We start from the raw sequence: 14948 nt of genomic DNA on the forward strand, positions 1-14948 counted from the left end.
GTGGGCAGGGGCCCCTTCTCTGTAGACTCTGGGACGCATGCCCCCACTCCTCCTTGGCAGCATCGCCTTCCCTGGTCCAGGGCCATCTGTGCGCTGGGCATCACCCACGTGTTGCAGGTCAGAGCACCGCCTATTTCCTCCAGTGACTTTGCCTTGCCTGTGGTCAGGTCCGATTCCCTAGAAAACACCTGCCTGTTTCTGCCAACAGAACCCTAAGAGCTGCCCGCACACCCCGAGGTTCAACTCCCACGTAAAATAAAGACACTGGGCATGGTGGTTGGAGTTGTAGCAAACGTTTAATTCTGCGGGATCCGCAGGTTGTGAAGCAGGAGACAGGACAGCACAGGTGGCCCGTGCACCAGGGCCTGGGGTCAGGCTTCACGTGGACGATGCTCGCGTAAAGTGCTCATAAATAACTGGACCACGACAGCAAGCGGGCAGCAGCTAGATAGCGGCCGGCTCCTCGGGGCCCCGGGGCTGCACAGGCTCCAGCTGGCTGGCATCCGACACCTCGAAGCTGACCTTGTACTTGGCCAGGATCTTCATGAGGGGCCGCAGCTTCAACCACCACTGCTCCTTGGGGATCCGGTGCCTGCGGGGGAGACCAGGCTGAGCTGGGGTGGGGCCCACCCGGCAGGCCTCCCCCGCCCCGCCCCTGACCTCAGGCGCTTACTCGAAGTCTGTCTCCTTCTTCAGCTCCGCCACGGGCTGGAAGAGCAGTTTTCTCTTGCTGATTCCCAGCACACACACAGAGTCGTCACTTAAAAATTTTTTTCCTATGAAAGGTAGAAAGATGATGTAAGAAAACGAGATGAGGTCTAGGTATTGGCACAAATAACCAAGGTCTGGAGAGCAGGGGGCACGGAGAGCTATAGGCACTACAGAGAAGAGGGTAAATTGTCTATTTTCATACCCAGATTCAAACAAAAGCAGGTCTGTAAACATGGAAGACATGCAGCCATCAGCTCTCCCTACAGCAGAAGCACAGCCGGGACACAGGCAGAGGTTTATCAAACATCCAAAATCAGGACTCTTAGAAACGCTCTCCCCAGGGAACCCCGAGGCCTATTGGATGCTAGAACAAGCCTGTCCTCTACACAGAGGGGAACAGGGGATGCAGCCTACGGGTGTTGGGGGTACACCCCAAGGAGGCAAAGTGAATGTAACATGAGCAAATCAGCTAAAGAAAATTCAAGGGACCATCCATCTCATTCAATGCCAAAGTGTGTCCTAGCTGTCACAACTGAAACAATCCTTAGTGAACATCAAAGCATCCAGTATCCACCAAAGACCATCAGCAAATAAGTTGCAGAAAGACTTCACTTAAATATTAGTGAGATTCTGAGTAATGAAGCACTGAAGTGTTCCCTGTGTTATCCAGGAGACAAGACAGGAGTTCTGTCACTACGTCTGTTGGGGTTTCTCTGGAGGAAACTCATCCACAAAAAGTCAAGAACAAAGATTTACATACAGGTGCTGTGTGTGTAAAAACCAAGAAAAGATGCATCCGTGCAGATGCTGTGTGTGAGAAAACCAAGAAAAGTCACATCATGCAGATGCTGTGTGTGAGAAAACCAAGAAAAGATGCGTCTATGCGGATGCTGTGTGTAAAAGCCAAGATGCGTCCATGCAGATGCTGTGTGTGAGAAAACCAAGATAAGACACATCCATGCAGATGCTGTGAGAAAACCAAGAAAAGATGCATTTACGCATAATTACTACAGTTTACATCAGTGTATAAAAATAAGTTGTATTTCTGTACGCCAGCAGTAAGAAATTATAATACCCTTTACAGTAAGATATTTTTAAAATCACTAAGTCAGGAATAAACTTATAGTCAATAGCTTTATGAAAAATAATGCTTTAGTAACAAAGGGTCTAAAAATATGGAGATTAAATTGTTCATGAATTAGAAGATAAATATTTTTAAAAAGTCAGTTCTTCTTCCAAATTATTCGTTATTTATGTCATTTGTTATTTACATGTAATCCCCACCTCCAAAACTCCAACAGAACTGATGGACACAAAGAGTCAGGAATAGCTGAAGCTGGAAGAAAGCCCAGGTAGGACTACCTGGTGACAGTAATCGTCAAGCTGGAATATTGGCAAGATTGCTAACTGCCAAAAAAGAACCAAACAAGCCAGAAACAGTCCCTTAAGTTTCTGGTTTCCTGTTCTTGGATGGAGATTAATTGTACTGCATATTAGTGGGGAATGGATTTTTCAGTGGCCAGCACCCAAGTAATTATTCACATGGAAAAAAATTAGACCTTACATGTTATACCAGTTCAAGTGGGCTAAAAACCAAATGTGAAAGGTGAATATTTTAGTAACAAAAAGCTCAAACCTTCAAGGACAAAGTTAAAAAAACTGACTACTAAATTAAGACTTCTTCATTAAAAGATAACCTTAACAGAAAATGACAGGGTTTGCCAAATGGGAGATACATGTTTGCAACCTGTGACTCACAGAATATAAAACATGGCCTTCTCCAACATACAATATCAAAAATTCTTAAAATGTTTTTAAATTCTAGGAAATAACACAGCCCAAACAATCAGATGAAATGAAGCGGTAACAGAATAAACAAGAGTGCTGGACCAGCAGGAGGGGCCTGGCATCTCCCTGCTGACCTGGAGGATCAGCCTCTGGCATCCACAGGGGGATCGGACATCCACCATCACAGCAACAGCTCAGAGGTGACACGGATGGGTGACCCCAGGTAGGGCAGGGTCCCACCAGTGAGCATGTGGTGGGCAAGACTATTCTGGAGAACTGGCCTAGCTGGGCCTGGGCAGCGACTCTGACCACGGGGCCAGTCGCTCAGGGCCAGGTGGGTCCCAGGCCATATCAGAGACCAGCTCCCCTCATGTAAACCACAAAACCAGAGCCTTTGAAGGTTTAATCCTGCAAAGTCAGACCCTGAAGGAACGATTGCAAGGCTGCTGCCCTGGGAAGGGGCTCAGAGGTGGAGGGAGGACCCACCGGGAGGAAGCCAGCCAGGAGCCTCTCCATCCCTTGCCGTCTTCCCCAAAAAGAGAGGCCATAAAGGAATAATGGAAGGTGCCAAGCGTCTTAGGTAAAAGCCAACACACTGTCAGCACAGCAGAGAAACGAAGGTCACAGCGGGTCTGGGGCCCTGAGAGCAGGCATTTTCTTCCTACATGAGCGGAGCGCCTCCTGCAGTAATTAGCATTCTGTTTCCTTAAGTACATTTATTCCTAGTTATAACCTGAGTCACAGGCAGCAGCCGCAGAAGTCACATGCAGCCCAAGGCCAGATGGACTCAGGGCAGAAACGCGCCCGCGCAGAGCACGGCCCTCCCAACCCACGCCGCCTGCCACCACTCGGTACCTTTCCCTGCGGACTCCCTCAGCTTCGAGCTGATCCACTGCATGGCTCTGGCGGAAATTTTGGTTCCAAAGTTTCTGTCAAACGGAGAAGGCGCCCCACCCTGTGGGTGGTCAGAGTTACATGAGAGTTAGACACCAGCACCTTCCTGGCTGTTAGCTTTTAAAATGGAACAGAAGTTACAATGACTAACAAAATTCACGTCCTATTTCTAAGAAACTCTATGGTTTGTAAGTACGAGTTTGGGGGGTCTGTTTCTATCTCCTTGTATGTGGCTGGGATCAAACAAACCATAAGAAACCCTGTCACTCCTGCAGCCAAAACCCCCGGGTCAGGTGTTGCTGCTTCGAGAGGAGGCGGCTTTTAATCAACTAGACCCCTTAATGTCAGCATCTTCATCAGGACCCCTTCAGCTTGCCTTGGGGAGGCCGTGGGGAAGAGTCACAGTTCTCTTAAGAAGCTGGTCCACTCTCTGGGCTCACTTTCTGGGCTCGCTTTCAGAAAGACCTACATACGCCCACCATACACACCATCGTGTAACTTCAGGATAGTCAGTGAGTTTATGGACCCTGAACTACAAGCTCCTGAGACAGGGACTGAGACGTGACGGGCAGCCTGCTGTCAGGGGGACCGGGTCCCGTGACTCCACTCCCACCGCCTGCACTGTCTGGGGTGTGCTGACGTGCATACCCCAAGATTATGTCCAAATCACTCTGATTTCACGCAGGTCTTGAAGAATTGTCATTTGCCTGACACTCCAGTTTAAATGGGTATGAAGGCCTGATACTGAATCAAACTACTGAAGAAAAGTTATGACCAACCTAGACAGCATATTAAAAAGCAGAGACATTACTTTGCCAACAAAGGTCCATCTAGTCAAAGCTATGACTCTTCCAGTTGTCATGTATGGATGTGACAGCTGAACTCTAAAGAAAGCTGAGTGCCGAAGAATTGATGCTTTTGAACTGTGGTGTTGGAGAAGACTCTTGAGAGTCCCTTGTACTGCAAGGAGCTCCAACCAGTCCATCCTAAAGGAAATCAGTCCTGAATATTCATTGAAGGACTGATGCTGAAGCTGAAGCTCCAATACTTTGGCCACCTGATGTGAAGAACTGACTCACTGGAAAAGACCTTGATGCTGGGAAAGATTGAAGGCAGGAGGAGAAGGGGACGACAGAGGATGAGATGGTTGGATGGCATCACTGACTCGATGGACATGTGTTTGAGTAAACTCCAGGAGTTGGTGATGGACTGGGAGGCCTGGCGTACTGCAGTCCAAGGGGTGGCAAAGAGTCAGACATGACTGAGCGACTGAATTGACTGACTGAATCAAGTACTTAATTTGAACACATCTTTTCACTTAGCTGGTGTCACTATATATATGGAATTGGACGGTTTTCTGACAAAGCCTATCTGCTCAACTGTCAGAACACAAAGTGTTCCTGAGGCTGATGATCGCTGGTATAATGACATAGTTCAGATGCTGATTTTAATCACTGTGGAACTGACTTAGGAATACACTTCCTTTTTACAAAACGGCTAACACAGGCCATCCAAGTGAGAACAGGGGTGTGGCCATGCCCCGCCCACAGCCCACCTGCTGCATGTGGCCCAGCACGTTCTTCCTGCAGTCGAACACGCCTTTGCCCTCCTCGGAGTAGAGCTGGTAGATGAAGTCGGTAGTGTAGTTCTCGCTGCAGTTCTCATTCCTGCAACACACGAGCCCAGGATCGTCCTGCCCCGGCAACCATGCCACCCTCGCTCCTTATCACTGTGGTGGAATCATGACAGAAACCACTGAAAGAATCTTAGAAACTGACAACCAAGCAAAACTGGATCTCTAAAAATGGCCCTTGAGTCACTTAAACGCCAGCTAGTCTGAACGCGGAGCAGAGCAAGCCCGTGCGGAGGAGGAGTAGCCGCGTTCAGGGGCCGCGGGCCGTTACCTGAGCACGAGCCCCCTCTGGATGCTGGTCTTCATCTTCTCCGTCAGGTGCTCCACGTTGGACTAGGAAAGTCAGGACACTGTGATTAGTCGCCTGCTGTGTGCCGGGCACTGCCCCAAGTGTAGCCGGCGTGGCTGCTCTGAGCTGACCTCATGGCAGAGGGGACAGTGGACAGTGACGTGTCAGCTAGTGATACCCACTGGGGACAGCGGCCCACGGAGACCGCAGCCGCGGCGAGGGGAGGGGGTCATGGCGTCAGTGCACCGCTCGGTGTCCAGAGGCGACTGAGAGGTGAGCCGTCCCATGGACACGTCACTGTGTGCTCACCTAAGGCTGTTCCCCACGCCCCTGGCCAACACCTGCCCCTGCTATCTCAGAGGAACACGGCTGTTACCCGGCTTTACACAGAGACTCCTGACCCTGCCTAACAGGCACATTCAGGCACGAGAATTTTCCAAGGAAGAACACAGCTTGAGAGAGGATGTGTGCAAGAAAAAGGGAGCGAGGACACATGAGCATAGGTTCCAAAGGAAGCCGGCTGCAGAAGAGCAGGCAGACTGAGTTTCCTGTCCTGATTTTGCGGGTGACACTTTCTTCGGCTGCATCCTGGCCAGGGCAAGCCTCCCCAGGGGCACTGGGCAGCCCTCCCCACGTCGTCCTCCCTGTGTCCTGGGCCACAGGGGACCAGGGGCTCCTCCGGGCGGGGGTCTGTCCTCCAGTGCTGCACAGTTCCCCCAGCTCAGACCCACAGGGACCCCGAGCTCTGGCCGCCTGCGCACCCGAGGCCTGGACGTGGTGGCCATAAGCCGGCAAGGCCCCAGGCGCCTAGCACGTCCGTGTCCCTGCAAGTGTAGGGCCTCCAGGGAGGGCGTTAACTGCTTCCCAGGTGAGTGTGTAAGAGACAGTTACAAGCTTGGGGTACAAGCAGCAGGTACCCCGGAACCTGTTCCAGGGGTCGCCCTGTCCCCGCCCATAGAGCTCACAGTGCCTCCCTGGTGTCTTCGACGTCGGGGGGTGGGGTTTCCTGAGACCCTGGACCTGTTGGGCAGCGACCCCCGGGGCCCCGCGTCAACGCACCTGCAGGTCCCGGATGTCGAAGGGCTCCTCGAAGATGTAGGCAGCATCTGCCCCAGCCGCCAGTCCCCCCATGTTGGCCAGGTAGCCGCAGAAGCCGCCCATGGTCTCGATGATGAACACGCGCCGCTTGGTCCCGCTGGCCGACTGCTTGATGCGGTCGCACGTCTGCACAAGGGGACACAGTCAGGAGACGCGGACACCGCTCCGTGGCCGGCCCTGACCTCGGGCGGTGTGCTGAGCCCTGGGCCCTGGCCTCTCAGGGCTCATCAGCAGGCATGTCCCTGCTCTATTTTCTCCTGAAACACTCCGGGACACATGGGGGGAAGGCGGCTTTGTGCACCCAAGTGTACCACCACCAGCAGGGAGACCTTTGCTTGAAGACTTTGCTTTAAACGTGGACAAGCACTGTGAGGACAGACGGGCCCCATTCCGTCACCCCTGATGACCCCTCCAGTGTCTGTGATGGATCACCACCCTCCCCCAAAACAGACTGATCTCATCCAAACCCAGGGTGCACTTCAGCAGCTGGGAAGCTCCACGTTCTCTAGGAGCCCAGACAGGAAAAGAAACCACGTCAACGCGCCCATCTTGTCCTCCTGGTGCTCAGGCCTGGGGGTGACTGGCTGGGTGGGGAGACCCACAGGGCTGCGGTGTCCACGGGTCCTTCATGCGGCATTTGAGCACTAAGACCTGCCTGCCTGGCCTCTGTCTCAGGAATTCAGGTTGGGGGATGCACAGGCCCCCTGGGCTGCAGGTCTCATGGGCTCCCCTCCTGACCCAGAACAGCAGCTATCTCCACCAGCCAGCAAAGCCCCTCCTGTGAGGCCCACGCACCCAAGTCTCGGCCCCACCCGGACGTGCCCGTTTACTGGGGCTCTGTGCCCAGCTGAGACGGGAACCCTCCAGCAGAGGGGGGTCTGCACCTGGTCCCCGCTGGGGGAGGACACGGGTCCCACTGCCCACGGCACAGGCCAGGCAGCAGGGTGCCGATGGGCAAGGGTCAGTGCCAATGGATGCCAGGTGGGCAAGGATTGGAGATGCTGGTCTCTCGGAGCCTGGGTGACACCGGCCTGCTGAGGCCCCACTCGGAAGGGGCTGGAAGGGACTGTGGGTGAAGCCCCTCAGGAAGGGCGTCTCCTCCCCACCTCCCTGTGACCCAGGCTCCACTGGACTCTCATACCCCCAGCACCGGGTCCCTCTGCCCACCCCCTTGCTCTGCATTCTGTCTCCTCCAACACCACGCTGCCGCTGGTCACCTGGGGGCACCTCAGGGCTTTTGTCCTGGTAGGCAGGAGCAGGCTCACCGAGAGCCCCCCAAGGGAACAGCCCACTGCAAGTTGGCACAGGTGGGCTCCGCGAGACAGGCCGGGCAGAAACTGTGTGCTAACCCAAGCTGATGAGAAACAGGGCTCATTCACCCTGGAACATCCAACAGGTCCCCGTTCCGGTTCTCCTTGAGTGGGACAGACAGACCCTACGGGACCCCTGATGGGCCGTCTCCTTGAGCAAACGCGAAGATCTTACCTCCACAATCACGTTCAGGCACGTGTCACAGCCTATGCTCAGGTCTGTGCCTGGGACGTTGTTGCTAATGGTGGCGGGCACCATACAAACGGGGATGCAAAACTCAGGGTGGCTGTCGCGTTCCTTCGACAGCGCCAGCAAGCTCTGGAAAGCCTGAGCGGAGCGGGGGGGCAGGTCAGCAGGGAACCCACATCCATGATGGCCAATGGGGAGGAAGCTGCAGGGGAGAGACCTAGGGGGGCTCAGGGTGCAGGGGGAGACCAGCAGTGGGGGACTCGGGGTACAGGGGAGATCAGCACTGGGGGTCTCGGGGTGCAGGGGAGACCAGCACTGGGGGACTCGGGGTGCAGGGGAGACCAGCACTGGGGGACTCGGGGTGCAGGGGAGACCAGCAGTGGGACTCGGGGTGCAGGGGAGACCAGCAGTGGGGACTCTGGTGCAGGGGGAGACCAAGCAGTGGGACTCGGGATGCAGGGAGATCAGCACTGGGGTCTCGGGGTTGCAGGGGAGAAATAACAGTGGGGATCTGGGTGCAGGGGAATAGCATGGGACTTCGGGTCAGGGAGACCAGCAGTGGGACTCGAGGTGCAGGGGAGACCAGCAGTGGGGACTCGGCGGCAAGGGGAGACCAGCAGTGGGGACTCAGGGTGCAGGGGAGACCAGCAGTGGACTCGGGTGCAGGGGAGACCAGCAGGGGGACTCGGGGGCAGGGGAGACCAGCAGTGGGACTCGGGGTGCAGGGAAACCAGCAGTGGGACTCTGGGTGCAGGGAGACCAGCACTGGGGGACTCGGGTGCAGGGGAGACCAGCAGGGGGGACTCTGGTGCAGGGCAAGGACTCAGCGGACTCGGGGTGCAGGGGAGGAGACCAGCAGTGGGGACTCGGGGTGGCAAGGGGAGACCAGACTGGAGGACTCGGGGTGCAAGGTGAGACAGCAGGGGTGACCAGGGACTCAGGGTGCAGGGAGACCACACTGGGACTGGTGCAGGGGAGACCAGCAGGGGGAACTTGGGGTGCAGGGGAGACCAGCACTGGGCTTGGGGTGCAGGGAGACCAGCACTGGGGGACTCGGGGTGCAGGGGAGATCAGCACTGGGGGTCTCGGGGTGCAGGGGAGACCAGCAGTGGGGACTCGGGATGCAGGGGAGACCAGCAGTGGGGACTCTGGGTGCAGGGGAGGCCAGCACTGGGGGACTCGGGGTGCAGGGGAGACCAGCAGTGGGGACTCGGGGTGCAGGGGAGGCCAGCACTGGGGGACTCGGGGTGCAGGGGAGACCAGCAGGGGGGACTTGGGATGCAGGGGAGACCAGCAGGGGGGACTCGGGGTGCAGGGGACCAGCAGGGGGACTCGGAGTGCAGGGGAGACCAGCAGGGGGGACTGGGGGTGCAGGGGAGACCAGCAGGAGGGACTCGGGTACAGGCCCAGAGAACACAGGCTTGGGCAGGTGGGCAGCAGAGCAGGGCCAAGGCGGCGCGGGGTTAGTGGTGGACGAGCAGCCAGGCCTTTCTGGCATCAGGAGGAGATGCGGGCGGCCACTTGGTGGGACCTTAGGGGCCAGGCTGCCAGGACCCCTCGGAGAGGTAGTGGGGAAGCGGACGCCCGCAGAGCCCCCTCCGCCCCGGCCATGTGACCCTCACAGAGAGCCCACGGCGGGGTTCGGGATCCCCGGGAAACCGTTGGGCTCCGATGTCAGAAAAGCGTGCTGCTCTCAAGCACACAACCAGGGCCCAGACCTCCCACCTCCGCGTTAGTGCAAGTAGCTTGTTAGTGTCCCGGTCCACCACCCACCCCTGAGGCCACAATGCCCCATGGCCAGACGCTCACAGAACCCGGCCTCTGCCCCCATCTTTATTCCTCCCACTTGGAGCCACTTCCGACGTCTTGTGCGGGGAATTCCCAGCAGGATGACCCGGGCTTTCCGGAAACCATGGCTCTCTGCTGGCCCTGCCCCTTCCATCCCCAGACTCCCAGACAGGCTGGGTTCTGGGGGCTACGGCCCTAAGAGGTGTGGATGGTGGGCCCACGCTGGGTGAGTCCAGGGAGCGGCCATGAGGAAGGTCAAGGGGTTGCTCACCAGCCCCGTGCCCCACCACCATCCTCAATCACCCCCCCCACAGTCCAGCCCAGATCCCCACGGGGAACCTCCCCAGCCCCCATGCAGCTCAGGGCCGCCGTGGGGCTGCCCGGATGCCCGCTGGATGGAGGGGTGGTGAGCCCTCTGGTTAGACGGGCTCCCAGGCTGGCTGCACCCCCCAGGATGCTCTGGGTGGGGGGCACCCAGCATAGGAGATGGGCAGGGCGCCGACACCTTGAAATCTGACGGTGGTTCTCCACCTGTTCGTTCTTCCCACCCTCTCTCTGACCCCCATCACTCCCTGCTTTTCCTCTGATCTCTGGAGAATGAGACGGACACTCAGAGCCAGGAGAACCCTGCCTAGGACATAAGCCCAGGGTCCTGGGGGCAATGCTGGGTGAGCCAGCCGCCTGGGCAGCATTGAGCTCATATCAGCCGTGGCTCCGAAGGGGACCAGTGTGCGGCCCAGAGGAGGAGACACAGCCCCCGCTTTGGTTTCAGACTCTCTGAACCCGAGCCCTGAGGACCAGCGCTACCCCAGGACCCTGGGACCTCGTGATGGAGTAAGTCCCCTGGGATCTGTTTCCAGGAATGCATCCATAAGCTCAGCACACAGACTGACGAGGAGGGGACGTGAGGACAAGGGTTAAGTGTCCAGAGGATGTGCCACCTGGCGACACCAGGTCACCTCAGGGTTCACCCCCTCGGCCCCCTGGGATATTCCAGCTGAGGACCCCAGGCTGCGGGGTCATCCTGACATCACGGGGTCAGCAGCATCCAGGCCGATACTAACCAGACACCATGCCCCACCTCCCCACCCCCTGCCGCCCAGTTCTGACGGCCAGGGTGTCCCCAAATATCGCAGACTTTGGGGACAAAGTCACCGCCAGACCACCCTGGCCTGTGAGTGGAAGAGAGCGGCTGGGACAGGAGGTGCCTGAGGCTGTCCCCGAGGCCGGGAGGTGGCAATGCCACCATCCAGACCCCAGATCCCAGGCCACAGAGGCCTGTCCTGAGAGCACGGCGGACCAGACAGACGAACAGACGCTGAGCTGGCTCTGGAAGCCCGAGAGCCTCCTGCCTCCCGGGGAGGCTTGGGAACGATGACCCTCGAGCCCTCCCCCAGCACGCTTCTGCCTGCTGCCCCTTTCTTGAATGTGCCTGGCCCAGCCGAGGGCCAACCAAACCCAGGCCTCCTGAGAGACTGAACTGCACTGTGGCTCAACACACACAAGCTGAGGATCCAGTCGGCCTCCCATCCCCCAGCTCCAGGACCCACTGATCAGGCCCAGCACGGGGTCATCCCAACCACCGCCTGACCACTAGGCACGAACGTAGCAGCAGAGCAGCAACCCCAATTTTGTGGGGCGGCCCTGGCCCCTCACCAACAGTGACCTTGGCTCCGAGAAGCTCCAGTAAAGAAAAGCCTGAGTGTTAAGGGCCATGTAATAAATCTCAAAACCCCTTGAAGGGAAGCAGGATGGACCATGTGGAATTTCCCCAGACCTGTCCTAGTTTTCAGATTTTCAACAACCCACGTGTAGGGACTCTCTATCACTTGGAAAAGTAACTCTTCGTAGCAGAGGAGCCTGGGATGAAGAAGTGGGATCACCCTGTCCTGCTGAGAGTGTGTGGAAGGTCACAGGGGACACACACCGACCCTGGTCAGGACCCACCAACGACCACCCCCGGAGCTCCTGCCACCCCCGGGGTCTCGTTACGCGACAATTAGGACACGAACTCCGGCTGCTTCTACTGCAAGCGTGGCAAGAGCACTCAGACCCAGCTATGCGGGAGCAGTAATGACACACGACCTTTCAACTCAGACCTTGAGCAGCGAGCCGTCAGAGGCTGAGTTAGTCCCACGGCAGTGGAAGCACAGACGGCATCCCCGGGGGCACAAGGGGCGGGCACACGGGTGAGGAGGTCCAGCACGCAGACACCGGCCAAGGCCAGGCTGGAAGGCTTTTTAGTACAGAGACTGCAGAAAGTTGAAGAGGTTCAGGAAAGCAAGGAACCAGCACCAAGCACCGCTTACCGCATACATCCTACTTTACAAGCTTTTCTTTTATTTACCGGCACTAGAGACAGATTTGATGCCCATTGGTTTAAGGGGAAAAAGCTAGAAACACAGCCACAAGGCCTGTGTCTCCCAAGGAAAATAAAACATGAGAATTTACCAGAATATCCTAGACACTGAATTGGAAAAAAAAAGAAAAGAGCTATGCATTCTGATCCTCACTGATCTTCAAACGCCCAAGCCATTTCCCAAGTATGATTTAAATTTATGATAATTAAAATGTATTTCTATGCTTTCTATGGACTTTAGGGGGATAAAAAAACATTCAGGTACCATCAGTATTCTTTTACATATGGTTTATCATCCCCAGTCCACAAACAGGAGAAGGAGGACAATTATTTAAAAAGATCCAGGTCAGTGAATGAACTCACAAAATCTTCAGTCCAGCTCCTACCCTCAAACATCAAAGCACAGGCCCCTGGACCCAGGTTTCATCACAATAACACAATAACGTGTTATAGGCTTGGGGGAAATTTAGCTCAGCCAAAAAACAAAGGGGGTGGGTTTAATCAAATATCCACATCACTGTGACTCAAAACTAGCTGAACTACAGATGATGTCACCCCAACTGCAGCAAAGGGAAACAGAGGTGAAAATCTTTGGGGGCCGAATTGTAGATTGTCAAGCTTTTTTTTTTCTCTTTTTTGGCCGTGTCAGCATGCAAAACCATAGTTCCCCAATCAGGGATCAAACCTGCACCCACTGCCTCGGGAGCGTGGAGTCTTAGCCACTGGGCCGCCAGGAACATCCTTTTATTTTAAAAAAGAAAAACTTTTCAGCAGACCCCGGGACCAGCCTGTCTCGAGCACACGGTACATAAAAGCGGGTCAGCGCCCAGGTTAGTTCCACAGCCCCTGCCCTGCTGCCCACACTCACATCGGTGATGGTGTTGAGGGCGGTGTCCGCCCCGATGCTGAAGTCGGAGCCGGGCACGTTGTTGGAGACGGTGGCAGGGACCATGACCATGGGGACACAGAACTCCTCGTGCTTCTCCCGGGCAGCCAACAGCTCCAGCAGCCCCAGGTAGGCCTGCGGGTGAGTGTGTGAGGTGGGGGGCGGGTGGGTGGTGGGTGGCCATGCATTTCTATCCGGGCGTCGGCCCAGGGCAAGACTAAGCTGCTCACGGGCAAGCGTCTGACTGTTTGAGGTTCTCATGTTTTCTTTAAAGGAAATGTCAAGGTCATCATGAGGCTGATTTTAAAAACAAAGGTGGACAATCCAACAGGTAGTTAAAAGATTTGGCCCCATAACTGCCTTCCTCTCTGAGTAACCAATGGGCTGCCAGCTCGAGAGAGAGGGTCATCTCCACAGACCCGGCAGACGTGAGGACTCACTGAGCAGACAGCCCAGCCACGGGGTCGGGTAGGCGAGTGGCCCTGAGTTCTGCATCACCAGTGTTCAGTGGCATCTGGGCCCGCGGCTCCATGGCCCCCGGTCCCGACGAGGAGCCAAGGGCAGGGCACTCACAGGAGCTGGCGCGGGGTCCCCTCTCAAACCCGCAGTGCTGGCCAGCAGAGGAGCAGACGTACCTCGAATCCACCAATGATCAAGAGTGCGTTGATGCTGTGGGTTCGCATCTGCGCTGCGATGTCCTCCAGGTACTTCCCAGGGAGGGTGCTGGGGAGGTTCAAGGGGGCGAGCTCAGGCAGGACCCCTCTCTGCGCCCCACCCTCTGAGGCCAAGTGGCATGACACTCACGGGCAGGAGGCACCCCAGGCCACGTGGCTGGGGGACAGCGTGGCTGGGGAGCCACCCACGGTGGGCGCGGCCAGGAGTCAGGTCTCAAAAGAGGGTCTTTTCAAAAGAAAATGGGAAGAAACTTTGCTGCTGCCTCACAGCTGGACCTCAGAAACCCCCACTGCTTGGTTAGGGACATGGTGAACCATGGAAGCTATCAAATGTTCACAGCAGTAATTGTCTGGATGGAAACATCCAGTTCTCGAGTCACGTACAGAGTACACACAATTCATCCAGAGTAATCTCACTCAAAGTCACCTGCATGCACACCTGCTCACCTTGTCCTGTTCCACCCTCTGTCCACACACGGCCGCAAGTGGAGGAGGCAAAGGATACTCGGCCATCAAGAGAGCCCGCCCGGCCCCCACCCTGACCTTTTTGCTGTGCCCCCTGGGCATCACGGCTTCACTTGGGGTGGGCTTCGCTCGGGGAAGGTGTACAGAGGTCATAGGGCTGGGTGCTCACGGCACATGAGTGGATGTAGAGTCGACTAGAAGGTCCCCCAGCATCTAAGCATCGTGAGAACATGCTGCCAGCCACTCCTCCAGCCCCGCTGCCCCCAGAGCAACCCCTGGGATGGGGGGCTCATGAAACAGACGAGTTGGGGTATCACACTCGGTCTGAAGAGGCCCAGGAGGCAGCCAGGGGGCCCCATTCCCTGCATGGAGCTCCGCCATCAAAACACCATCCCTGAGGGCGCTGGGGGGACAGGAACACAAGAGCTCTGGACACCTAGGTCAGCTCCGCAGAGCACTGGTGGCAGGGTACCCAGCTTCAGAGCAGGGTAGAGGCTGGGATGATTCCTTTGGACGACAGGCTACCACTTGTGTGGAATCCAACACCCCTTAGAGCCCAGGTACCCACTACTGTCCTGCCACATAACATGGGACATGCAGTGATGGCTGCACCCAGAGATGAGAGAGCAAACAGCCTCGTGTTAAATCAACACCTTGGCGGGAACACCTCTGGGCCTCACTGTGCCCACAACAGGAGCAGCCACAGTTCAGAAACCTATGGTTTTGTGTGGAGCCCCTCGGGTCCTCCCTCGGGCAGTGGGGACCTGGTGGCTGGGCTCCCTGGACACTGAGCCATATCCAGCTCCTCTGCAGGGCGCGGTCACCACAGCTTACGCGCCCGCGTCTGCACTGCCCCACGTGGG

General features: G+C 56.6%; 1 protein-coding gene across 2 annotated transcripts in view; it reads right to left on the reverse strand.

Moving 5' to 3' along the window:
* Positions 1 to 277: 277 nt before the first annotated feature.
* Positions 278 to 14948, reverse strand: part of LOC122447904 (phosphofructokinase, platelet) — a 48896-nt gene continuing 34225 nt past the window's right edge. Inside the window, exons 15-22 of one of the 2 annotated variants that reach the window (XM_043478641.1) lie at positions 13582 to 13669; positions 12929 to 13081; positions 6375 to 6539; positions 5298 to 5359; positions 4949 to 5060; positions 3355 to 3454; positions 674 to 776; positions 278 to 592 (exon numbers count right to left, since the gene is read on the reverse strand). In XM_043478641.1, coding sequence (XP_043334576.1) covers positions 445 to 592; positions 674 to 776; positions 3355 to 3454; positions 4949 to 5060; positions 5298 to 5359; positions 6375 to 6539; positions 12929 to 13081; positions 13582 to 13669 — 931 coding nt within the window. In that variant the 3' untranslated portion in view covers positions 278 to 444. Of the gene's footprint in view, positions 593 to 673; positions 777 to 3354; positions 3455 to 4948; positions 5061 to 5297; positions 5360 to 6374; positions 6540 to 6631; positions 8052 to 12928; positions 13082 to 13581; positions 13670 to 14948 lie in introns of those variants that run through there. The other variant, XM_043478642.1, reaches the window with a different exon arrangement.

Source organism: Cervus canadensis, chromosome 10 (assembly GCF_019320065.1).
Source record: "Cervus canadensis isolate Bull #8, Minnesota chromosome 10, ASM1932006v1, whole genome shotgun sequence".
NCBI lineage: Eukaryota > Metazoa > Chordata > Mammalia > Artiodactyla > Cervidae > Cervus > Cervus canadensis.